General features: G+C 36.4%; 2 protein-coding genes across 2 annotated transcripts in view; both read left to right on the forward strand.

Annotated features, from left to right (window-relative positions):
• The window catches only part of LOC103507913 (dorsal root ganglia homeobox protein-like), a 31,738-nt gene extending 8,399 nt beyond the window's left edge, over positions 1–23,339 (forward strand). Inside the window, exons 4-7 of the mRNA XM_026822646.1 lie at positions 12,107–12,208; positions 21,869–21,960; positions 22,268–22,404; positions 23,276–23,339. Coding sequence (XP_026678447.1) covers positions 12,115–12,208; positions 21,869–21,960; positions 22,268–22,404; positions 23,276–23,339 — 387 coding nt within the window. The 5' untranslated portion in view covers positions 12,107–12,114. The remainder of the gene's footprint in view (positions 1–12,106; positions 12,209–21,868; positions 21,961–22,267; positions 22,405–23,275) is intronic.
• On the forward strand, positions 1,896–5,695 carry LOC103507904 (structural maintenance of chromosomes protein 2-like). Its single transcript, XM_008472419.2, has 2 exons — positions 1,896–2,083; positions 4,540–5,695. The coding sequence occupies exon 2, from the start codon at positions 4,543–4,545 to the stop codon at positions 5,443–5,445; it is 903 nt and encodes a 300-aa protein (XP_008470641.1). The 5' UTR covers positions 1,896–2,083; positions 4,540–4,542; the 3' UTR covers positions 5,446–5,695.
• Positions 23,340–27,660: the final 4,321 nt, after the last annotated feature.

A 27,660-nucleotide genomic window follows, 5' to 3' on the forward strand; every position in this document is an offset into this window, starting at 1 on the left:
AGAAATTCATCACTTGCAGTACATTCAGAATAATTTCTATGAGCAACCATATCACAACCGTTCTTTTCAGAGGCATCGGGAAAAATTTATGAATCGGCAGAGCCGATATCGAAATCATTTTACGCCCTATAACAATTACAATAATGAAAACCGTTCTTTCCCCAAAAATGAGCCTACGCATCTTCAGACCAATATTGTCTGCGAAACTTCACCTCCCAAGGTTGCTTTAAATCACCCACCCGAAGACCCTCAAACTTCAAATATCAACGTGCTTCCCTCACAAGATGTTCGAAATCTTATTGCTGACGAGCATAAAGGTAAAGATTCTTCAAAAATGTTCCTACAGTCATAGTAAGTCCATTAGGTATGTAGATAATCTGTCATCTTTAACTTTCTTTACTTGACGGGGAGGAGCGCTGTCGCGTTCCTTAATTCATAGGAGTTTGGTAGTTTTGTCATCTCCACTAATTTATTAACTGTGATATTCTTCCGAAATAGGTAGGTAATGTCTTACAGTACCAATAGGTTTCTTTATCTCCATGTGTATGGTGATATTTTTTTTCACCTCCTTATCCACTAATTTAATAATCTCGATAGGTTTATCATTATCACATAACAAAAAAATTGAATACATACGTGAGAGAGAGAAAAATATCATTAGATTGAAATTCGAAAACAATTTTTTACAATTAAATTTGAAATCGAAAAGACAATTGATAAAGAAAAGAATAGAAAAAAAAAGATAGAGGAGAGAGGGAGAGAGAGAGAAATGTCCGTATTTAAAAAATAAAATTGTAATTTATTAATAGGAATAATAGCGAGAAAAAAAAAAAAAACCTACAGCCTTTAATGTGGAATATAAAATAAACAAAACATGATTAATAATGAGATAAAAACAGGGTTGGTCTATCCAAGCACGTGGTTTGTAAGGACCGCCCCTAAGAGCATGCGTCTTGATAATGTAATAATATCACTTGTGTAAGAACTGATAATAGCTAAAGAGTTATCCTTTACCCACATGACTAGTTCTTGGCGGGAAACTGAACTGTTCAAACCTTTTATCATCCCAACAGTTCGGTAGCTGATATTTTGTCACCGCAAATTAGCAAGTTTAAGCTTTTTCAGTAAAAAAGATTTTCGTTTAAGATTCGTTTAATTTTCTGCATTAGTTCAGTAAAAGTTTATACGGGTTTTTCTCTGGTCCATATTCCACAATAATTTTTTTTTCTTTTTAATCTTTAACACGTGGTTTTTTCCACTAATACGAGTACTTGGATCCAAAATTAATCGAGTTTGACTTTCGTGGATTTCGTAAATAAGGACATTTTTACATAAATTCATTTGAAAATCAGTGATTAACTAAAAGCTCTAGTAAAATTAAGGATAATTATTGTGGGAATCGTTTTCCATGCAGTGAATATGTTTTGAGGAGACAGATAAAAACTTTGGACGCTTTAATTCTAAAACTATCTGACAATCGACAACTTTTTCATCAAGTTTGTAACAAATCCATCAAAATAGCCTCGTCTCCAAATTCTTCATCTCTGCGAGGTATGTAGTAATTCCAGTTGTTTCTTCTCGGAATTAGAAATATTGGCACATCCACCAAAAGTTAGTTTTTTTTTTATTTTTGTCATTTCTGTATTTTCCAGATCGTAAAACATAAAATCACCAAATTAGTGGAGGTGACAAAATTACCAAATTTATTTTTGTCATTTCTGTATTTTCCAGATCGTAAAACATAAAATCACCAAATTAGTGGAGGTGACAAAATTACCAAATTGGTGGAGATGACAAAATTATTACCAAAACTTTTACGTGAAAAACATTAAAATAGCTAGGAAATAAGTACCTAGTTAATAAATGTGGCCGGGAAAAAAGACAGATTTAACGAATTCTAACCTACATTTTAAATATTAGATAAATAGGCTTGTCTAGTTTTTTCACAAATTCCAGTGGTCGATGTTTAGTTCATTCTTCCAGGATAAATTTAGGGGAAGTTGAGTCTTTTCCGAGCTTTTAAATCCCGCCGGAATTTTAAAATTGAAAGTGTGACCTCAAAATTGAAGTAAAACTCCCAAAGGTTAGTCATGTGTATGTAACAGCATCAGTCTGAGTAGCTTGATACCCAAAACAAGTCCTATCTATTTGTAGGTAGGTATAGGTATGTGCTCGTAAATTTGCATTTTATTTCTGAGATAACTCTTTTATCTAAACACCTTGGGGCATTGAAAATGAAGCCGTTAGACTTATACAATACCTATAGTGTTGACCACTTGAATGAGAACACTATATAACATTGTCGGCAAAAACATATCCATCTACTCTTATAATAATATTCTTGGTGAAGCTTAGGACCTCCTGGGTTATGTAAAATTGAATTGAAAATGAAGCCGTTAGACTTATATAATACCTACAGTGTTGACCACTTGAATGAGAACACTATATAATATAACATTGTCGGCAAAAACATATCCATCTACTCTTATAATAATATTCTTGGTGAAGCTTAGGACCTCCTGGGTTATGTAAAATTGTAAAATACATACGTACATATGTATATTATGTCATAGTTGCCAAAATTCAAAATCTACTAAGTAGCTATGTGCTACCTACTACTTACATTGAGTGATTCAGAATGAACCCTGCTTGTCAAAATATCTATAAAGTTATACAGTGTACCTGTAATGTGCAAAAAAAGTACCTAGTTTATAATTATTATTCATTACTTCATTAGAGTTTGGTAGTTTTGTCATTTCCACCAATTTGATAATTATTATTCATTACTTCATTAGAGTTTGGTAGTTTTGTCATTTCCACCAATTTGATAATTATTATTCATTACTTCATTAGAGTTTGGTAGTTTTGTCATCTCCACCAAGTTTATAATTATTATTCATTCCTTCATTAGAGTTTGGTAGTTTTGTCATCTCCACCAATTTGATAATTATTATTCATTACTTCATTAGAGTTTGGTAGTTTTGTCATCTGTATTGTCCTTTTCTTTGGTCCTTACTTCCTCTCGTTATTTTTCACTACATTCACATTCCTATTTATTACTTTATTAATTTGCGCCTCTTTGATTACATTATGTATTTTATTTTTCTTCTTTTTCCTCTGGTTGATGGCTCCTAGTCTGCTTCAGACACCTTGCTCACTGATGTCGTCGGATTAGTACCAGGGTCGGTACTCCCCAAGGCGGGATGATGACAGGATATACCTATCCTTGCCCTGGTGCATTCGACGGCACTTTATTAATTTTGCGCCTCTTTCATTACATCATGTACTTTATTTTTCTCCTTTTCCTCTGGTTGATGGCTCCTAGTCTGCTTCATGCGCCTCTTTGATTACATTATGTATTTTATTTTTCTTCTTTTTCCTCTGGTTGATGGCTCCTAGTCTTACATGTGATTATGGTTATTTCGTTAATTCCTATCATTTGCCGTTTTTGGCCTTACGTTTTGGCTTTTATTTTGTGATCAGGGCCCGATCACAAAATAAGGGTTGTTGGTGGGAGAACAATCAACCATTTCGCCAGCACCTGAGAGCTCCTCACAGGAGGGCTCGTCAGACTGTGTTTGGCCGGCGCTCGGATTATTATTGACGGTAAGATCTACCTTTCATTTTCCTTCTAATTCTCCCAGGGTCTTGGATCACCTTTGACTATTTTGAATACTATTCCTATTTTTATCAATATTCTGGAGCTCCGAGCATTTTCATAGTCTATTAAGTATGTTTTCACTGCGAGAGTATAAGTATTTATGTAGGCACTGTTAGCTAATATTATTACGTTTTGCCTTTAACAACCGGCTATCTGTTTTACATAGGACCTGCTTATCACATGGTACATATGTATATTATGTCATAGTTGCCAAAATTCAAAATCTACTAAGTAGCTATGTGCTACCAGTTACATTGAGTGATTCAGAATGAACCCTGCTTGTCAAAATATCTATAAAGTTATACAGTGTACCTGTAATGTGCAAAAAAGTAGGTACCTATATGTATACCTACTCCTACCTACTGTAAAATGTAGGCATTTCAGAGAGGAAGAACTTTTTTTATTCTATGCACAGGACACTGAAAAATAAAAATAATAATGAATAATAAATAGCTGTAGATTTAGTTAGGGAGATGTCATAAAAAATTCACATTTTAAGCTCAAACTTCGATATAAAAAAAGTTCCAATTTAGTAAAAACATTTTACCTACCTCACTCTTTTGATGTTTGGAAAAAAATATGAACCATCATCAAAAATCTAACGACTCGACTTCTACAAACACACACACGCTTTTGACAACAAACAATCGGCATTGTCGTTGGCTAGAAAAAAAAGTGATGTTTATGATACATTTGATAGAAAGCGATAGGTACTAATGTTCCATGTTCATAATCATCATGACACAGCAAGCAAATAAGTAATACTGACACTGTTAGCATTCTAAATTAGAAATAAATAATAACACCGCAATTTGCGAGAAAATAGATACATACATATAATGAAGGAAAAGCATAATAACAAATTTAATCTTTCCCAGAATATGAGGATTTTGAGGTTAGAAACAGTGAACCCTTGTCAGCTACCAACTAGAAATAAAAACATCCTTCTCATTTGTCCTCACGGTTATTCCACACTACTACCTGAACATATCCAAGAAGAATTATGCAAGAGAAGTACAAGTAAGCGTGGCCATGGCAGAGGTGATGTGGAAAATGACATTAGAAGAATGAAAGAAATACGTGAAATTGATAGAAATAGAGCATTGAACAAAAGATGCAAACAATATAGGGGAACTCATAATGAGAGTCAGGCTGATGGGAAACATGACGAAATGAGACAATCTGATAAACCAACTGAAAATAAGATTCGAGTAAAAGTTTTCAGAACTAAAAGTGACACACAGAGGCGAGGTAATGTTCACGGATGTCGTCAAACGGAATGTAAGAAAAATCAAGGAAATAAAGAAACCGTAGAAAGAAGTGATGGGAAAAGCAAGAAGAAAATGACACCAGATTCACTAAAGAGATACAAAATGGAGAAAATCATGGTTCGACCTAAACAAAGGCATGATGATAAGATTGTTCTGAAAGTTAGGAACGAAAGTAACAAGCGGGAGCCACGATTACATAGCAATTGTAAATGTGATGCGAATAAAAATATTAGGAAAAGTAGGAGATCAAATGATAATATTGGAAGTGGAAGGATTAATAAACAAGCTAAGAAATATAGGAAGAATAGCGATGTTGAAAGATGTGTCAAGAATCAATATACACAATTTAATAAGCACAACGAAAAACCAATGGATAGAAACAAAGAAACCAGGAAAGATACGAGTAAACAAAATAGAGAACCAATTGAAGAAAGTGACAATGAAAATAGGAGAAGAAGGCAAGAGAGAACTACTAAAGTAACTAAAAATGTGCATCATAGAAATAAAAGATGAAAATATGAGCAGTAATTGTGAAGAAAAAAAGGATAATGGAATTTACCACTATACCTAGTCCTATAGAAGGAATAGATAATTGACTAAATTTGGAACAAACAGTTTAACACGATGCGTGATGGTCAAATTTTCAACAAGATTTCTAACTAAAATGGATCAACAGCCCTATCCAGAATGAATCAACAAATCTCTCTCTCCTTCTCTCTAAATAAAGAAAAACCCCAAATAAAGAAATTGGTGGAATAATAAAGACAGGGGTTTATTCTCATTTATTTTTCACTTTTCCAAACAAAGGAGACAAAATAATTCAGGAAATTGCCATTCCAATTCTATTCTAATAAACTTTTCTTCAAACGAGGTGACAATACAGTAGCTTTTGAAATTGCTGCTACGAGCTTTTAAATACATCATCATGTATATGGTGCTGAATAATACCTACGCTCACAAAGGCAACGTCTAGCTAAAGTAAATCAGATTGCAAAACACTCAGAGTTGACACCATAGAGCAAGGTTGTGGACAACAGAGCACATATGTAATGAGCCTATGACATATTCAACTAAATTAGTGCGGCTTAATGCAATTAACATTGCCCCCTGTTTCCCTAGGTCCCCCTGAATATCCCTCAGGATGTGATTATATCCCCTGCCAATCCCATCATCATATTGTTGTGTTTTCAAAACATCAACATCGAGGGATTTTTTAATTCTAATCAAATTAATTTAGCTAAAGTGTATCATGTTGTTGAATTCATGATTATGTTTTGTGTTTGCATAGACAGGAGTTGGGACACTGTGTGCTGCACACTAGATTATTCTAGATTCTACAGATTTTTATTAAACTACCTACATTACACTGTGGGATACACTTGTTGTTCATAGAACTTCGCCTCTAGTCAACAGAGGTTACGATTATGTTTTGTGTTTGCATAGACAGGAGTTGGGACACTGTGTGCTGCACACTAGATTATTCTACAGATTTTTATTAAACTACCTACATTACACTGTGGGATACACTTGTTGTTCATAGAACTTCGCCTCTAGTCAACAGAGGTTAAAATGAGTGAGCTGGTTTTATAAACAAGTGACCACGGGTTCAATTTTGGCTGAGGCATAGGATTTTGTCGAGATTTCGGATTTTGAAATGACTCCAGAAAGCTTCGATTTAATAACACATGGCGATTATTTTCATTTAACAGCTGTCACGATCAAGTTCTATGTTTGTATATTTAGAACAACAGATAGGTCACTCTGGTCTAGAATGACGCGACTCATTACATAGTGCTCCATTTTCTATTTTAGACCGTCATGTCAGAGTACGTGCTAGTATATCACTGGTATCATGACGATTATTTTCATTTTCATTTAACAGCTGTCACGATCAAGTTTTATATTTAGAACAACAGATAGGTCACTCTGGTCTAGAATGACGCCACTCATTACATAGTGCTCCATATTCTATTTTAGACCGTCATATCAGAGTACGTGCTAGTATATCACTGGTATGCAGATCAGAAATTGAATGAATGAGAAATAATTAGGAATTACCGTGGGCAAAGGATGTCGCTTGTATTATACGACTTGACCAAGTAGGTATCCACCTACACACCGCGCAAATTAAATCCGCAACCTAGCGCAAATACAATTACAGTGGATTTGTTTTTTAATATTATAATTAACTTTATTTTTCAATAGGACAGAACAAAAATTACAAAGAAAGAGATGAGGGAGGGGGGAAAAAATGGATTTAAGACAACATTTCATGTTAAATAATAATAATAAAAAAAGAAATTTCCTTTTTTCCACTTTATTTAAGAAAAGGTCCTGTCTATTTTTTGTTGAGATGTACCCCCATTCATAGAATACATACAAGAATAGAAAGTCGTGTGATGTTCACACCAGATTTTTTTTTTTATTTCTTATACCTAAGTTCCGTGTAAACAACCATACGATACGGACGTCGAGTCCTCGCTCTGCTCCGTGTGTGTGTTTATAGTTTATAGTAAACGTGTTACAAGTGTGCGATACCAGGGTAGTCATAAGGGGTTCTCCCTTGTGACTCCCACCAATTGTGTTCAAGTTCTGGTGATTGTTCAATATGTTCGGGAACCAGAACAATTCCCCTCTGACATCCAGTGCGATGGATGTACAGTCAGGATTCACTGGATCAACTCCAGCTGCCCAAGGGGGCCCAAACCCTTTGCTAAATCCAGCCATCAAACTTCAAAGGCTGGATAACCTGCATTCAACAGGCTATAGTGATCTTCAGGAACTGGAGATCATCAAAGAACAACTGAATAACACCTGTCAGCAGCTTCCAGAAGCTGAAACTAGAGGCTGTGCTGAAGGAAAAGGATGAGCTCATCATGGCAGAAAGCTCTAGAGGGAGTCTACTCCTAAGAAATGATCCAGCCTCCTCAACTGCTCAGTCTACAGCATACGAGACAGATGAGGAGATCCTGGAACAGGAAACCTGGACCACCCAGGAATCAAGGAAGAAGAAGAGGAAGACGAACAAGAAAGAAAACACTGCGCCACAACCTGGACAACGTGGCCCCAAGCAGAAAAATAGGGAGCCAAAGAAACCACCTCCCATCAAAGTGGAATCAAATGACGTCAAATCAATCACCCAATTAGCAAATATATCCTCAGGGGAGGGTAAATTTGCTATCAAGACTGTGAATAATTCACTTGTCAAGGTTAATTGGAAAGAAGAGGATGGGTATCGTAAAATGGTATCCGCCCTCAAAGAACATAAAGTCCCGTACTACACGTACGAGAACAAGCAGACTCGGCCGATACGCGTGGTTGCCAAAGGTCTACACCACATGTGGAGTGAAGAGGAGATTTACAATGATCTTCTAGCCAAAGGTTACAAAATAGAGCACGTGAGTAAACAACTTTCTGCTAAAGATAAAACTCCATTAAATATGTTCATGCTGTCATTCGCCTCTGATGAGAGTGTTGACAGCATTTACAAAATCAATAGAATTTTATATAATGTGGTTGAGATCTGCCCACTTAAAGGTAGCAAACTCATACCACAGTGCAAAAACTGTCAGGAATTCGGTCATACCCGAAATCACTGCAATATTTCTTATACCTATACGGGGAGTTTTCACTTAGGTATTATTTGAGCACCAAGGTAAGCAGAATTATTGACAAACTGAAAGCTCTTTAGAAGAATGTTGGAAATTAAATTCAACCTGGAAATTAAACAAAGCACAATAGATAGCAGTATAAAATATCACACTGATACCAAAAGGTTAAATTAGATAAATTCAAGAGCGAGAAGAATTTAATTACATTAACTAAAGATAAAAAAGAATACGTTATTAAATCGACATGAAGGGATCTCCTAAGAGGTAATTAAATAGTAAAAATCTGGTGTGAACATCACACGACTTTCTATTACATTAAGTCGGACAGTTCTAAAAGTTTCACCATTCGATTCCGCGTGAGGTGTCAACAAATTTCCTTTTTATTTGTGAACCATTAACAAGTAAGCATGTGAGTAGTTGATTCCATGGGATTTTTCACGCCGAATCGAATGGTGAAATTTTAGAACTGTCCGACTTACAGTTGAGAAGTTGCAGGTTCGATACTCCCCTGTGTCAACAAATTTCCCTTTAATTACATTTTTTTTTTTTTTTTTTTATTTTCTATTTCTTTTCAAACACCTACGTATTCTGCAAATGTAATAGAAAGTCGTGAAGGCGCACGGAGTAATTTTTATTAATTAAATAACTGGATGTGATGTTAATGAAGAAGACTAGCTGTGATGCGGGTTTTGATACATAAATGAGAAATCCTCCTGTACGACAAATTTAAAAACGATACCTACTTTTTATCCTTTCTTTTTAATCCTTTACAAAATAAAAGTCAAATGAAATTTAACGGTCGCAATTAGAATATTGGTTGAATGATTAGCTTTGTGAAGGAGCTATTTAAGGAACAAGGAAAGTGTTACAATGAAATATTGTAAGTCAATTTATGTTTTACAAATACATACCTATGCGAAATTTGTACTTATGTATTAGTATTAGGTACCGAAACCGAAAGAAATAGACAGAAATGGAACTAGCTAGAGAACCATTAAGATAAGCCAAAGAAGATAATTATCTCACCAATGTCACAGAAACATAACATTGTTATAAGCTCTTGTGAAAACCTTTCATCCTCACATTACAATGAAATATTGTAAGTCAATTTATGTTTTGCAAATACATATGCGAAATTTGTACTTATGTATTACCGAAACCGAAAGAAATAGACAGAAATGGAACTAGCTAGAGAACCAATAAGATAAGCCAAAGAAGATAATTATCTCACCAATGTCACAGAAACATAACATTGTTATAAGCTCTTGTGAAAACCTTTCATCCTCACATACAATACACAAACATCACACAGAATAATTGAACCAAACTCTACACATCAAACAACTAGAAAGTGATCATGAACAAGAAGTGCTAAGTCTATACAGGGTGATTCCAATATGAACCAAGGAATGAAGATGAGAAAAACATTCATGAAAGTGTTATTTCAGGCGTAAGGAAAATGCTTCCCGTATCTGTGCTGAGAATGCTGAGAGATAGATCTGGTTCCTATCTCACACTACGCTGTTGGAAGGATTGGTACGAGTATTTAAAACCCTTGGAGGTCCAGATACATCTGGACACCTTCCATGTTCAAGTTAAGGAAATAAGAAAGCAGGGATTTACAGAAAAAAAAACGTAACAAAAGACACTCCCCCTATTCAAAGATTTCCCAGACTTGAGGTTTAGCTGCGACTCACAGTCATCGGGAAAACCCTGTATTTTATTACACATAGCATTAAGATGTTAAAATAACAATAAGTGAGTTGTCACTGCATTCAGAGGAGGGGATGAAATGTTGATATCTCTAATTGACTGATTATTTTCTTGTTATTGGGGGGATGAAATTCAGCATGAACATTGACAACCCCTCCAATACATTATTGTGCATGTCTCATTGAACTGAGGGAACAATCTCCACTTGGAGAGAGATTTTCCAATTGAACATGAAATTCTCGTGTCAATGTCGGTCGTGGTATGAGGGAGAAATTTTACGTGACGATGCGGTGTAACTGTTATTATTGAACCCAGGGTAAAAAGATTGACTTGTTATGGGTTTCTATAGTACCTATAAAAAGTTGGGCAGACTTTCACAGGTCAGGAAGGTCCAGTAGAAAGTTGAACAGAATTTCACAGAATCATGAGATCACAGTATATAAAGTTGAGCAGAATTTCAGACGTTATCAAGTCCCAATTGCTGGCCAGTCTCATATTGGGCTCGGGTTTGTGTCCTGGTAGCACAGCATTAAAAGTGAGAGTTTAGAATATGTAAAAATAAAACACTAACACTGACTCGCGAGACCCAGTGACGTAACGCGATGTAAATTAATTGAATCAAGACAAATGATATTTAGATGACACACAAGTTGGCAGAGCATAATTGAAGTGTCTATACGGAGGTCATACAGACAGTAACAGTTCAGTCCAGATGAATTGAGCACGCGTCCTTAAAGTAACAAGGGGGTTAGACTTTGGAACTGGATGGGACAAATAAGGACTGATGGAATTGAAAAGTTCAAGAACTTGAGGGTTTGTGTATTCAAAATTTGGTAAATCGGAGTAAGAATGATCGAAATTTGAAGTGTAAGAGCTTTTGAGTCCTTTGTATTAAAAATTTGGAGAAAGAAAATAGAAATGGCTAGGAGTCTTCGTATCTAGGCGCACGGCAGTGCGCCAGGCCAAGTTCCGGCCAAGTTTCATTACTTGGATGGCAATAGTCTTCCAAATACCTCGGACAATTTTACCTATCGTAAAATCTGGACGGGTTTCCTAATAAAATCATGTCTTTTTAACATTTTGACTTGTTTATCTCCCTCATTACCGACATCACTATTTGACCGAACGAAGTGAAGGTCTATGTTTTAACTCGACCGTTTTGCATTTGGTTTGGATGTCTGTATGTTCCGCTATAACTGCCGATTGCCTGGTCTGATATTGATGAAATTTGGTACACATCTTCATTAAATCAAGGCACGTCGCTGATTAAAATTTGGGGCCCCAAAGTTGAACGGGGCCCCCGTTACGATCTTTCAAACCTTTACGATCCCCCAATACAGTTGCCACGCATATCAATACATACCTATTCATATGCGTCGGAAGTCAAGATGGTAAACCCCTGACAATCTATTGTTCTGTTTCAAAGGTTCAAAATGAACCAAAGGTAAATCTTTTGTTTTGTTTAAAAGGTTCAAAATCAAAAATTCTTTAATTTTATTTTTTAGAGTGATTGACAGGTTTTATAATAGTGTCACCTCTTTTTTATTAGATAGAGGTACCTAGGTACATAAGACGTGTAGATAGTTTCATTTCTGTTTTGATTCGGTCGTTCGGTCAATTATGTATTACGAAGGGTTACCCATTCATACGTATTAGGATTACCCAGGAGACATTTTTTCAAAGCAGGACATTTTTCTAAATTTGTCCAAAATTCAAATAGGCACCAAGTTAAACAACAATTGTCGACATGAGAGCACGTTATTGTTAAAGTCTCAGCTTAGGCAAAAGAATCTGAGTGAGGTCTACAGTTCACAGAACCACTAGTAAGTTGAAAATGTTGTGTGTTTCAGACAGCAGAATGTTTTGCTACCACTGCCCTACTTCCGCTATTCACTCCTCCTCTACACCTCGTATTCCGGCACTGGATTATCCATTCAGCAGTTCACACCCCTGTAAGTCAGCACTGATTCTGTACATTTTATGTTTTACTTATCTCGATCTGCAGCATTATCTTTGCACTTTGCAGTAGGTAGGTACACAAAAATTTAAATCTAATAAACCTTAATCACGCAATGGTTTTTCTTTAATTGTAGATTGTGCCTCATGTCTAATTCAAAGTGTGTGTAATGTAAAATCCGAAATAGCCCCTTGATTTCTCGGTTTTAGGCACTCGACCAATCAGATAGGAGGAATTGTGCAAAGTGTAAAGTAATGTCATGGAAGTAATGCCCCCAGGCATAATAATAATAAGGATTTACATTTCGTATTAAGGATCCAACTTTGGTTTTCTCTTCGGGCGTACGAAACACCCGTGTCGGTCCACAATCCACATTGATGCAATGAAATTTACAATTCAAACTTTGTTCAAAAAAGGCAAAATAATGCAAATTGAAATGAGGATTTACATTTCGTATTAAGGATCCAACTTTGGTTTTCTCTTCGGGCGTACGAAATACCCGTGTCGGTCCACAATCCACATTGATGGCTCTCGACCAATCAGATAGGAGGAATTGTGCAAAGTGTAAAGTAATGTCATGGAAGTAATATACTCCCAGGCATAATAATAAGGATTTACATTTCGTATTAAGGATCCAACTTTGGTTTTCTCTTCGGGCGTACGAAATACCCGTGTCGGTCCACAATCCACATTGATGCAATGAAATTTACAATTCAAACTTTGTTCAAAAAAGGCAAAATAATGCAAATTGAAATTATGATTGAGATTAAGACGGGCCTAATTGAATCAGGGAAGCAGCAACATTTTCCCTCGTAGTAGAAACACAAGGGATGAAAATCCTCAACCCTTTCATACTACAGTGTGCAATACTCCTCTAATCTTTACTAATTCATACATAGGTTGTAGGTATGTGCTTTCCATGTAGGTGGTCTGAGGTGCGACTTTCCGTCATAAAATTTGCTTGTCGATCTGATGAGGCATGTCGGGATGGGCATGCTACGACACAGACCACGATCCCAATGTTATAGTTGCTCAATTGTTACGAAATACACATTAAGAAAGTACTTACCTACCTAATGAAAACAGCCTTTGTTGTTTCTTTAACTGCCTCGCCTAGGTTCTCCAATCACAACAAAAGTCCCTTTAATCTTCGTCCTTTAGAAGGGTTAAAAAGCTTTGAAATAATATGAAAACCAAGGGACCAGGAACTGCTATGAGTAGACTGGAGGGGTTGGTTTGGTAATTATAATATAATCTTATTGAGTAGGTATGAGGCCCTCCCTAGGGACACACTCATAATCTGTTAATTCACTTCTCCCCCGCCAGCCTTGGTCTCTGGTAAAGGATAGAATTACGTTTTCTATTTCTCCTCTCTGTCTTGAGTAGTTCAGTCCTAGAAGTCCCACCTTTCTGAACATTTATCTTTATTTCTTTCATGAAAGCAAAAGTAACAGTTCTGTTGATTCAATTTTGACGAAATGGACATACATTGTCCAGGGCCGGATTAGCCCACCGCGGGGCACGGGGCAGTTTCAAAGGCGCGGGGCCCCCAGTTTGGGCTGATCGAACTTGAAATTTTCAGCGCCGCAGGCGAAATTTTTCAAAAAGTAGGTAGATAGGTATGTGCCTCATGCTTTGTCACAAGTTAATTTTTGACGTACCTAATTCGTAGATATTTTCCTATCCTAATTTTAGCTGAACGCTAAAGTGAGCAAAATAAATTAGGGCGCCGCAGGCGAAATTTTTGAAAATTTTGGTCCACAATCTTGAGAAATCCAGTCTCACCAAAAGTAAATTTTTCAGCGCCGCAGGCGATTTTTTTTTTTTTTTTCTAGAAAAAACCCATAATATCTAGTGTAAGTCCTCAAAGCGCGGGGCCCCCAAAAGCGCGGGGCCCGTGGCAGTCTGCCATTCTGCCTTATGGGTAATCCGGCCCTGACATTGTCAACAGTCAACACGTAAATTTTCCTATTTACTCCTCCGAGATTGTACCCAATTGGGGCCTTTGATTTAATAATTAGGTGTCCACGTCCACCGTGTCCAATGTTCATGTTTAATTGTCAAAAGTTTAAATACTTCATCATCTTCATGGAACTTCCTAAAATTCCAATTTTCAGTTTAAATGAGGTCCAGAAAAGCCTTGTCCACCGCCATCACAGAGAAAACAAAACATAAGACGAACACGCCCATGAAATATTCATGAATCTTGTGACCACCTCAAATCTTAAATCCGTTTATAGATTAAGAAGCAAGATTAAACACAAGAAAAACACCGGGATCGTTTGAGAGTTCAACATTGTTTTTCAAGAAAACCGGGTGAAATTTGAACAAAGGAAAATATTTTAAGGAGTCGCGTTACTCCTTAAGTCTCTATTAAATAATTAAAGGAGACGGAATTTTCTCCTATAGAATGCTCTCGATCCTGACGGTGGAAATTATTACAAGTTTGTAAGAAACCACACTCAGCTTAGAGTGTTGGTTGTTCAACTTCTTTGATAAATAATTACCTTGTGCTTTTGTTCTACTTTGGTGTTTCCTCTGATCTTGGAAATTTCATGGAAGTTTTCCCTCATTGTTTGCTCTTGATTGAGATTGAGACCTTTTAGGAAATTCACAGCTTTGGACATTAGGTACTTTTGGAAGAGATTTGTTTTTTTGGGGTCGGGATTTAAACCTCTAAGTAACCTTTAAAACGAAGTGAGAGTTTTAACTCAACCATTTTGTTGCAATTTGGTTTTTAGTCCGTCCTTCCTTTATTATTACAATAGTATACCTAATAACAAGAAATTCCCGGAGAGACGGGAGCTTGTTTTCTCTGTGTGTGTTTATTTCAATTGTTATAATATCTCACGAACATATTTATGTTGTCTGATTTTGATGAACCTTGGTAAGAATGTTCAATAGATAGGTATTAAGAAATTTGATAATTTAGATTTTACACCCGAAAGACCCTTTGCTGGCCCGTAGCGGCCTTTTTTTTTCTCCAAGTTCTTCAATTCACTGATCCACTATTTTTTTGCTTGTTAAAAAGTAAGGATTGTGCTTGACTCATCGGAGTAGAAAACTCCAATGTACGCTCCTATGTGTTGGGTTGTTCTTTCCTTCTTTCCTTCCTAGTTCAGGTCTCTTCCCTTTTGTTTCAAAATATCCGAAAGTGTTTAATGAGTTTTACTAGATAATTAATTCTTAACTCAACTTATTCATTAAAAACTTTTCCACGAAAAGCTTTTCTTTTAATAATTTTTTCACAACACCACACCAGCTTTCTTTCTCCCCGAGACTTTCATCTTATCAAGAGAGAACTTTGTTGGGGAAACTTTGGGCACGACTTCTTGCTTTTTCTGGATGGGCTAATGTATTTGTGTTACGGCTGAAATTAATTTCATTATATTATATAGGGGAAATATTGGTTCAGTATACTATAGGACTCACACAGAAAAAGAGGCCTTTACGGGGCCTCCAAAGATTCGATCGAGCCCAAAGTTTAAAAAACAAAGTTTACTGAAAGAACCGTACACAGATTAGCGTAAGGCATAATCGGGCCAAAAAGTCTGGTGTTGAAATTTTCTTTATAATTTAAACACATGATATGTTATGTACGACATACATATTTGTCAAATTTGATCAAATCAGACTAAACAATGACCAGCCCAAATAGGGTATCTAGGTAAATAAGTAAGTCAATAAAATTATTATTAAAATCCATGTTTCTTAGTTTGAACTAGCACGAAGTCAAAATTACATGAATGTGAAAAAAATCCCCCAAAAACCAGTTTTTTTTTTATTTTTTTGGTTTTTTGGCTTTATGGTTCTCTGGACAAAATTTACACCACCACTTTCGTGTTCCTGGTAAAAAGACCTTTAATTTGATATATAGGTCGACCAGGTTTGGATAAGTCCCTTCTACGGGGACAGACAGACGACACCGAAGCGAATACAATAGCCCGTCCCTTATACCTTTTTTTATTAGTCCGTCCTTCCTTTATTAATACAATACTACAATAGTAATAAAAAGGTATAAGGGACGGACTATTGTATTCGCTTCGGTGTCTGTCAGTCGGTCTGTCTGTCTGTCCACGAAGTCAAAATTACATGAACCTGTCTATCTAATGGCAATTTCACAAACTGGGGAAAAGGTTCAACTCAGACAATCTACCCCTTCCTTGTTCCTTTTCAGTTAATTTGCTGCAAATAAAATTCTACCAATGTAATTTGAGATGTTAGACAAGTCCATAATGTGAATTGAAAGTCGAGTCGGCCCTAATTCAATAAGAGCTCGGAGCTTTTTTATTCAATTTTACAGCAAAGGCTAGTCTTTGTATTACGGGCCTTTCGTTCTCTTCGCATGTACAATGTACATACACACTAGTGGTTCAGTAAAATGTTGGAATTCATTCAGAAAATGAAAATCTACGGGGTTCCCCTGTGCCCTAGGTAAAATCGAATGAAAAAATTTTTAACGCTTTTTGTCACATTTCATTTAAATTAACACTTAGAACCCGCTTTGATCCCACCAAACTGTCCTAGAATTGAATCGCCTAAAAGGAAAATGTACCTTTTTGTGAACTTCAAAACTTTTAGAACAAAAAGGGTTTAGACTTTTCATGCCTAAGCTAATCGGTCATCAGGTGGTATACAATGTCTGTGAGACACTTGCTCTGAATCCCTGGAGATGTGATGGAAAACATAACGTTAAGGGAAGACAAGAACATCTTACAATTGAATTAAAATGCTTCTGTCAACTGATGGTGTTGCTGCCTCCGTGCTTTAATTCATTGTCCTGATGATTGCAATTAGATAGAGGGTAATCCTGGGTGTGGGTGCACTCAGCCTAGTGAGAAACTGAGTAGCCACTTGTGAGTAGCGACCAGTTGAGGGATGGAGCAAGAGGAGTTAGAATATGATATCAAATGAGCAAGGTAATTGGGTCGTAGGTATTTTATATGTGTGTACAAAGCTCTTGAAAAAATATTTTCAAGAGCTAATTGCAGCATATTTACCAACTCTTTTTCTTTCTCAGGGGCCTATGGGGTAATCCTGGGTGTGGGTGCACTCAGCCTAGTGAGAAACTGAGTAGCCACTTGTGAGTAGCGACCAGTCGAGGGATGGAGCAAGAGGAGTTAGAATATGATATCAAATGAGCAAGGTAATTGGGTCGTAGGTATTTTATATGTGTGTACAAAGCTCTTGAAAAAATATTTTCAAGAGCTAATTGCAGCATATTTACCAACTCTTTTTCTTTCTCAGGGGCCTATTTTCAAGCTAAAGAAAGATCTAAATTTTCAAAGTCAAAATTTAATGCAAATACATACATCTACATACCTTTGTCTGGCTGGAGGACTTTAAACAGGGAGTAGACCAGCTTAGTCTCGCTGGGGGACTATAAACAGGGAGTATACCAGCCTGATATTTCCCTTGCTAAAGAAATAGCAAAGGTTGAGAGGGAAGGGCATCCACTCGTAAAATTTGTAGCCAAAACCAAATGTCAGCCCAAAGTCATTACATGAAAGTCAAATCAAGAATAATAAAAAACTGAATGTTAAACAAATTAGGTAGGTACATAGGTACTGATTTTCTCTGATTACTATATACGGGCTAAAAAATTCCCGGAGGGGGAGGGACGGACCCTGCTTGTTACTATCGTGATAATAAAGGAAGGACGGGCTAAAAAGGAAATTAAATTTCGTTTTTAAAATGAAATGTTCATACAAAAACTTTCGTGTTTTTTTCCTATAGATAATGTAGATAGGTATTTTGTTTTTTTAAATATTTTTTAAGCGCATAAATGAAGAGCAGCTTTTTTTTCGGAAATTGAAAAATAAAATAATAAATAAAAACATTATTTATAATTTATTTTAAATTTTTAATCAGGATGGGTTGTTTTCTCTCTCAAATGATGATGTTAAAAATAAAAATAATTAGAGATAGGTAGTACAATTATGGTTTTGGGGATTAATTTTTTTTAACCTTTATTTTCATTATGAAACTTTTTGCATTGCTATGTACCTTCCGTCAGTGGTAAAATGTGAAATGTATCTACCTGGGTACATAGTTACTCGTAGGCATTGGGTATTCCTTGACTAATGTCCAATGTCAATGCATAATTGTATTCGTTATGGAACTAGTATAAATCTAAATTTTATTTTTAAAGTCAAAATTTTACGGCAGCTAAATCCTATAAACCGGTCTGGAGATGATAATAGACGATTTTTTTTTTTCTTTACAAACATTTTCATGCAAACTTTGAGCATTACATCTAATAGTAGTAAAGATTACCTAGTAATGGGCTTGCCAAATATCCAAAATGTCGATTCGGGACGCGAATCCGCGAACACAATTGCCAAATCCGGGAACATAATCGCAAAATCCGCGAACATAATCGCCAAATCCGCGACCATAATCGCCAAATCCGCGAACAAAATCGCCAAATCCGCGAACATAATCGCGAAATCCGCGAACATAATCGCGATCCACATAGAAATCCGCGAACATAATCGCCAAATCCGCGAACAAAATCGCGAAATCCGCGAACATAATCGCCAAATCCGCGAACATAATCGGAAATCCGCGAACATAATCGCAAAATCCGCGACGATAATCGCGAAATCCGCGAGCATAATCGCCAAATCCGCGAACAAAATTGCCAAATCCGCGAACATAATCACGAAATCCGCGAACATAAGAAAAGGTGAAGAAGAAGAAGAGGAGAATTGAATTGAATTGAATTGAATTGAAACATGGTAACATTTTATTTTTACAATTAATAACAAACATAATACATCTCCTAAGCTAATAAAACAACTTCTTTGGAGATGGTTTTTCCTCTTCTTGTGTTCTTACTATAGGTATATTGTTCATCCTTTTTTTTTTTAATATTTTGATATTCTGAGAGGAAAACTTGATGGTTCTATTTTTGTCTCATTTATATTTGAAGCGTCAGTTTTCAAAACTCCTTATATCCATTTAAACTTTTGCAAGTCTAAATTGTAAACCAAAGTTACCTAAGTAAATATAATATAGCAAGTTTTTATCCACAGATAATACTCTGTTGTAAATAGAAGGATCTTTAATATTATTAGGACGGTTCGCATCGGCAGAATACAAATCAGTTTTTATTCACTTTGTGCTTTCTATTTTCAGAACAGTAATTCCATAAACCAAACACTCTCTATTTAGATTCAGAGTATTCAGCATGACTTGTGTATATCTAAGCAGGCTTTTTTATGAGATACTTATGTACATAGGTGCCGTATTTAGATCTATACTAGTGGTTAAGGGAACAGTATGAAATTATTCAGAACAGGGGCCTCTACGGTGCCCGTATAGGCCTGATCGGGTCCAAAATCCAATGAATAAATTTTATTTGTTAAATATGTATACCGAATTTTATCAAAATCAGACAAACTAGGTATTTGAGAGTTCTGTACGATTTTACCGTATACATAGACTCAAGGTAAAAATGACATCTCCACTATTTCTTCAATTACCTATAGATACTTTTTTTCAAGGCTTTATGGCAGGATTCTCACACAGTGAGCTCTTCCACCCAACCAAAGATAGGATAGTAAAAGGGGTAACAAGCTGGGCCCGTCCCACCGGGAATTTTTTAGCCCGTAGTTTATTCGATCGTGATTAGAGAAAATCGAGTTGGAATATGCCAGGAACGAGTTGGAATATGCCAGTGTGCGATGAAGAGGAATCTCAAGCACCCTCGCGTTCTGAAAACTAGTCTGATATTGTCCCGCTTCAGAGAGAAACCCGAAAATGTTACGTAAGTATTGGGGCTTAAGTGTATTAATTTAGTATTTGAACAAAAGAGTCTTTGATTCAACTTCAGCCAGCCCAACTGAGCGTATGAATCAGTGAGATCAAATTTTCGGAGGTTGCACGCAAACCTCACACAGACATTTTGAGCCATCTGTAAGCTCTGTCCAAGTTCCCCATTCAGACCACCGTATACATTGTCACAATAGTCAAAATGAGGAAATATCAAGGACTCAACAAGCTTGCGTTTTAATTCCATTGGGAAAAGTTTTTTAAACCTTCCCAAGGTATAAAGACAGTAAAACACTTTCTTTTTCCGGAGATGGCTGATATGTGCACTAAAACTAAGTGAACTATCAATGACCACGCCCAGATTTCTGGCATCTTTGACTACAGGTATTTCCGTGCCATCCAGAAGAATAGGAGGAACGGAAATGGTTGGGAGAACAGATGAATGAAAGTGATCAATACCAATTATCAAGGCTTTGGTCTTTGACGGATTAGGCTTCAAGAAAAGCTTCCTAGCCCAATCTCGAAATTTTGCCAGCTCTCCATTCAACATCTGGATAGTTTTAGCAAGCTTCTCAGGTAAGCAGTGTACATATCATATCTGAATATTATCTGCATATATGTATGATATTTACAGAATTGGAAAACATGCTGAATACCAGATATGTAAAGAGAGAAAAGCAATGGACCGGAAACTGAGCCTTGTGGGACACCAGAACTAATGTCTTTCCAATCGGATACTTGTCCATGTTGCTTTACACGTTGTCTTCGTCCTCTAAGATAACTCTCAATCCAAGACAGGGCTGAACTGGAGAACCGCATCCTCCCCCAGATTGCCAACAACACATCGAAGTCCACGGAATCGAAAGCTTTGCTCATATCGAGCAGCACTAGTACAGTCGCCTTCCTTGTATCAAGTGCCAGACGAATGTCATCTGTCACTTTGACAAGTGCAGTGGCCGTACTGTCCTGCTTTCGAAACCAAGATTGATAGGGATCCAGGATATTGAAATATTCGATGTATTGCAGCATCTGAAGAGTCGCAATTCTTTCCAGTGCCTTGGATAACACCGGAAATATCGCCACCGGTCGGTAGTCACCACAGGAAGCCGGGCTAACCACCTTACTCAGGGGCACAACCTCTGCAGAACACCAACTCGATGGAAACACTCCCGATGTTAAGGATTCATTGAAAACATGTATAAATACTTGATGATTTCAGAAAAAGAAGACCAAGAATATGAGGTACATAGGAAGAAAAAGGTGGCAAACAAGAAAATAATAATAAAAATTGGGCTAATGTGGGTACCTACCTATTATTTAGCAAGATACATATTCCAAAATGTTCATTAAAAAGTTCCTACGGAAAAACAAATTTCCTCTTACGAAATTTGCGGAATAAAGCCACGTCGTATTAATTTTTATTTTAATCAGAATCGTATTATTTCCGAACCCCGCCTCCTCCGAAGGTATTAAAAAAACATGAAATTTTTATGAAACAAGCTGGGCCCGTCCCTCCGGGAATTTTTTAGCCCGTGGTTTATTCGATCATGGTTAAAGAAAATCAGTACCTATGTACCTACCTAATTTGTTTAATATTCAGTTTATCATTATTATTGAATTGATTTTTTTGATTTTACTTTCATGTAATGATTTAAAATCAAGACTCCTTTTTAATATTTAAGTCACTCATCCATTTATTGGCCTTGCTCGGCGTAGCTGAACATAGGTGACGCTAAAACCGGTCTTAAATTGTCGACTGAAGTGTTATCTAAAACTTTCTCGCTTTGAGTTCATAGGTCGTCGCGACAAATTTCAAGATAATCCTAGTATCTACCGACTTATTAACTATCAATAATTGTAAATACGTTTTTTGTTTCAGATACCAGTTACTCCTATCATCCAGCAATCCATGACGATTCGTTTGTGCGTCGGAAACAGAGGCGAAACAGAACAACATTCACATTGCAACAGGTGAGTTACAGGTGTATCCTTCCAGGATTTAACAGGTAGAACTTGGTAAGTTCTACCTGGCCGAGGGAAGTACCAGAGCTAAGGATGAGAAAGAATTGAAATTGGATGGTTCCTTCTCCTTTTTATCAAGATCTATTTAAGTATATACCAGGCCGAGGGAAGTACCAGAGCTAAGGATGAGAAAGAATTGAAATTGGATGGTTCCTTCTCCTTTTTATCAAGATCTATTTAAGTATATTTGGATAGATTTTGGGGTTCTCTGAGTTGAAAATAATCTGAACTTTAATGATCTGGAAATTGTTTTCAGCTGGAAGAGTTGGAGACAGCATTTGCTCAGACGCACTACCCTGATGTGTTCACTCGAGAAGATCTTGCCATGAAAATCAACCTGACGGAAGCCAGAGTACAGGTAAGGGAACTAATACATATACAGCCAGAGTACAGGTAAGGGAACGAATACCGTTAAAAGTGGAAGGTCTGTATAATGCCCTCATAAAGAAAAATAAAAAAGATTGGTGAAATTAAGTGAAATGTGGAAGAGAGAGTCTAGGAACCCGATGTGAAAAGAAAAAAAAAACTTGGCAGAGAAAATGGGATTACGAAACCGAAGAAAATAAGGAAATAACAAAAAGTTGTCGGTTGAAGAAAAAGAAGAGAGAGTTGAAAATGAAATTCTTTTTATTGTTTTTGATAAAAGTTAGCAAACACAAGAACTACCTTAATTTAATAAAATTAGATAATAAAAGAGAGAAAAATAAACAAGGAGATATGTGAAGGAGAGAAGGAAAGAGAGGAAGGGAAATAGAAAGGAGAGAGGGAGAGAAAGAGAGGAAATTAATAAAAGAACAACTGGAAACTTTTCTAAGAACAAAACCATATCATATCATCTGACCTTTCAATTCTTTGATTGAAGATATCCAGTCCTACCACCTACCTACTTATTGTCTTTAATGTTGCTGCTAGGATTCAAACTGCAGTCCCGTGGATTACGAATCCAATATGCTCTAAGCATCTGCATTACTGGAACTTTCAACCTCGATATAATTCTGCAAATTTTTCCTTGGAAAAGAAATGAAAAATCCAACACATGTTTACGTAGGTCTGTATAAATTTCGATGGCAGAGGAATTACACACCGAACGAAACCACATAGGGAGGAAGGGAAGAAAAGAACATTCTCCCTGGGAAATAATTCCACTCTCTCTCTCCCTGTCTCCCTCGGAAATTCTTGTTCTAATCCGAAGTTGAGAATTGAGTTAACGTTCTACCTACCTCCCATTCTCAGAGAATTTCATCATTTTCCACCATTTTACCAGGAAAGATTCCAAAGACCACCAGAGGAGTTTACACCTGCATGATGTCTTTATCAAGAATGAATAACCTTGTTATTTCCTCGTCTTGAAATCGATTTTTGGTTGTCCAGTTTCTTATTGACGTAGGCATTTTGAATTTTCGAGGTCTCTTGACAGGGTTTATACGCTTTTCCGGAATGAAAATCCATGACTATTCCATAACTTTTCCAGAAAATTTAGGGGGCGGAGGTACTTAAAAATCAGTAAGATTACCCCTTCATTTAAATAAAACATGCAATATGCAGAACGGCAAGGAATATGAGGGGAAATGCGCCGCAGGCCGTTTTTCGGAAAAACTTGATATTTAATTTGAACATTTTTAATTTTTGACCGGATGGCAAATTCTATGACTTTTCCAGGTTTTATTTAAATTTTCACGATTTTTCATGATTTTTTGGCCAATTTTCAGATTCCATGACTTTTCCAGTTTTTCCAGGTCGCGTATAAAAACTGCTTGACTTCTATCACTCTGCGTATTTTGTCTAAGGTCTAAGTGATCTATCAGTAGACAGATGAAATCTTTCTGTTCCCTTGTCGAAACTAAAAGTTTGGGATCATTGATCAAATATCACAAACGAGATCAGCACTTGATACATCGTTTGTTATACGTATTTCTCTTCAATCAAATCCTCAGTCCTCGTCCCCCTCCTGATACACTGTGCCTGTATTTACTACATGCGGATTGTTAGATTGTTTGCTTAAATTAGGTTTAAGTTCATTACAAAGAGCGCAAGAACGAAATAAAGAATTAAACTTTTCATTGAAGGAAATAATTTTCCTCCCGTTCTGCTGTTTCCAGAAGCCAATTTTGTTTCTGTCAGGGAAAATAATGAGCGTGCTTGAGAAATTGTTATGATTTCATTATCTTGGGTGATGATGATTATTTCATAGCAGCAGTGCCATAGACAGCAGACATCAGGTATAGACGGTATACGAACTTTGGTCTCAACGCCATTGTGTGCTCACAATAAATTAAACCGCATCGGCTATACATTCTTTCCCTTTCTTGGCCAAAATTTACAAAAAGTAAATTAATCATCATGAGCCCAAGTACTAGAAGAATGGTATATGTGTATGTATAAGAAAGACCTAAAAGATGATGGAATAAAATAAAGAACTACAAAAGAATAACTCTCCAAGAGAACTTTAAACAAAAACAAAGTTGTTGAAGAACTCCTCCTCATCCTAACGAAAAGAAATTAATGACCTTGTCAAGTGCTGGAACCAAAAAGAAAATCTCCAACTTCTGTCATTGAAAAAGAACAGCAAGATACTCTTCACTGCCTGGAGAAATGCTGAAGCACCATTGTTGATTATATGAAAGAAATGACAAATGTAAATTAATTAAAATTCTAAGTCAGCAAACAACAGGCAAGCGTAATAGGACAAACAAAGTATCTGCAGCATTGTCAAGAGTTGTTGACAACGTAATTGGGTTCGCTACACCTGCATTACAAATGGGGACTTCATGTCTACTCCTTCATGATTTTCCTTCACTTGTGTTGTCAACATTAATTTTAGTTTGTTTACGTAGGAAAGCTATCCTGAATACCTGAATAGGTAGATACCTATGTCATTCTAAACATGAAATTAATTAAATAATTTTACTATATTACTCGTACTTAGAATTTCACCTAGATGTCCAGTAAGTTACTACAGGTAAGGGAACTAATACATATACAGCCAGAGTACAGGTAAGGGAACGAATATATATACAGCCAGAGTACAGGTAAGGGAACGAATATATATATGTAGTTTACTAGGCGATGGGGATGGTAACTTTCAACTTCAAGCATTTTCTACCATACTATAGAATGTAGGCCTCACCGGACATTCAAATAAGTTGTCAACTGAGGGTGAGGGATCTATCCTTCATTTGTTGCCCTGGAGACGTGGAGACGGTTACACCAAGCAGATCTAAAGAAATCAATAAACTGATTTTTTGAGAATTCATGATTATGTTCAACTGTGATTTGCAAACGATAAAAAGATTTGCTTTGGATACAGAAATTAACAAAATCAGTAATTTGGATGGCTTTTTCTTTAATTTGGATGAATTAGTGAAGACAGATAGGAGGACCCTCAGAATAATAATAAACATAGAAGGAAGGTTAGGGTCTTTTTACATATCAAGTTCACAAACAGCTGACGAACCAAATTTGTTTAGTCGGCTGACTAAACTCTTCTCTCATTGGTGGAAATTTTCTGAAAATTATTGAAATCTTTGTTTACATCAATTTCCCCCGATTTCTGAATGGTTTTATGAATGATAAGATGTAGACCCATCGAATTTACTTAGAAGTTGTTAAAAGTAAAAGTTTCGTAAAAAAGCAGAAATAATGTTTCAAAATTTCTGTAAAAATCATCCGTTGTTAAAAGTAAAAGTTTCGTAAAAAAGCAGAAATAATGTTTCGAAATTTCTGTAAAAATCATCGTACCCAGGAAATTATTCATGGTCCGGCACTGGTACCAAATCAGCTGATATATAACCTTCGATTTGAAAAGTGTCTTTCGTTTTAGTCCTAAACCTTCCTTCTATGTTTATTATTATTCTGAGGGAGGACCCTTATAGCTCCTACAAGTGAGCCAAAAGAAAGACACTGTACAATGTACATAATATATTAGATTAGAAGGCATATAATATATCTGTTTATCCCTATATATATTATGTAGGAGAGACAAGTGACATGAGGGGATTTGGAAATCTAATGACTTGAAATATAAAATTAGACCCTTGATCCCGTCTGGATGTCCCTAGGGAAATGTTTGTAGGATTACATGAAGGAAAAATCAGTGGAGATGATGAAGTAACATTAACATTAGGTATGTATCGATAATTGGAATCAATGTTGATTTTTATTATTATTATTTTTTTAAGAGGTTTGATAGAGAGAATAGTAGATAACTGTTAAAGTCTTATCGTCCCGAAAACGAAGTGAGAAGAAAGACAGGACAGGAGAAAGCCAGCCATTCCGAGAACGAACCCTATCCGTTCAGGATAATATCCGCCCCGGGCGGGAATCGAACCCGCGAACTAGCGCTTACAAGGCAGACGCGCTACCCTCCAAGTTAACATAGGCTAAATTTATCAAATCAAAATACATAGAAATAAAATTTCAACCGCAGTTATTATTCAACCCATGTCCTTTGGATTACCAGGCGAGTACTTCAACCACTATGCTTCCATCGGCCGATCTCAAATTGAGACCAAAAAGTAGGTACTCAAAACGAAAGTTTCAAAAATCAAAACATGTTGGGGTAATAATAATAGTTGTTCAAAAGAGATAAAGTCCCCACTTGATATTGCCAGCGTAAATATTAGAGAAGCAAGGGGAAACAAGATTGACTTGTGTGTGTGTGTGAAGGAATGTAAACATGGGGGTATAGGTTGCTTAGCAACTATGTAAGGGATAGGTACTTCATATCCCATTGGTAAGAAGGTGGCAACGAAATAACGAACTTAAAAACTTTTCAGCTGTAACGAGAGAGGGATAGAGAGATGGAGGGAGGACGGGAGAGGGAGAGAGACAGAGAGAGAGAGAGAGATAAAAAAATTCTTGAAGGGACGGGCCCAGCTTGTTGTTTGTTGTATATCTCTCACTGACTCCATGTCATTTCCAAGTCCACCAAGGGTTAAGGAACAGAGGAAATGAAATCATTTCATATTCTGTGGTTCAGATTATGATTTATTGTTTGCCTTCTCTCTCTCTCTCTCTGCTGCTGTTGTTCTTGGACTACTTTGTTGTTGACTCTGACTTGTTTAAGGATCGCGAGAATAATCTCTGGTAGGAGTAGGAGTAGGTACTCATGTCTTCATTTTAATGAGACAAACAATATAATGATGTCGTTACGTTATTTTCAGAACTGTCGAGAGGGGTTTGTTCATTATTCTGTGTTAATGAGATGTTAGAATCCTTTGATTCAAAGCTCACAGACAGCATTTATAACGTAACGACATCATTATATTGTTTGTCTCATTAAAATGAAGACATGAGTACCTACCTACTCCTACTCCTACCAGAGATTATTCTCGCGATCCTTAAACAAGTCAGAGTCAACAACAAAAACAACAAAAAAAGTAGGTACCTAGTCCAAGAACAACAGTTTCGTTTCATCTTCCTCGGGAATCATTCGTAAAGATAAAGACGAAGCAGATGGCCATCTCAAGTAATGAGATGGCTTGAGACAGCATTTCAGATTGTAATTATGAAGAACAGTAACATCAAGTGCTTACGATGTAAGTAGCACAAGCAACTCATTCACCTACATGCATAAATGTAGAAAGGAAACTAAAGTAAATAAACAAAGTAGGTAAAGGTACCATCAGGTATTCTGATTTTACATAGCTA

Source organism: Diaphorina citri, unplaced genomic scaffold, assembly GCF_000475195.1.
Source record: "Diaphorina citri unplaced genomic scaffold, Diaci psyllid genome assembly version 1.1 scaffold350, whole genome shotgun sequence".
Taxonomy (NCBI): Eukaryota; Metazoa; Arthropoda; class Insecta; order Hemiptera; family Psyllidae; genus Diaphorina; species Diaphorina citri.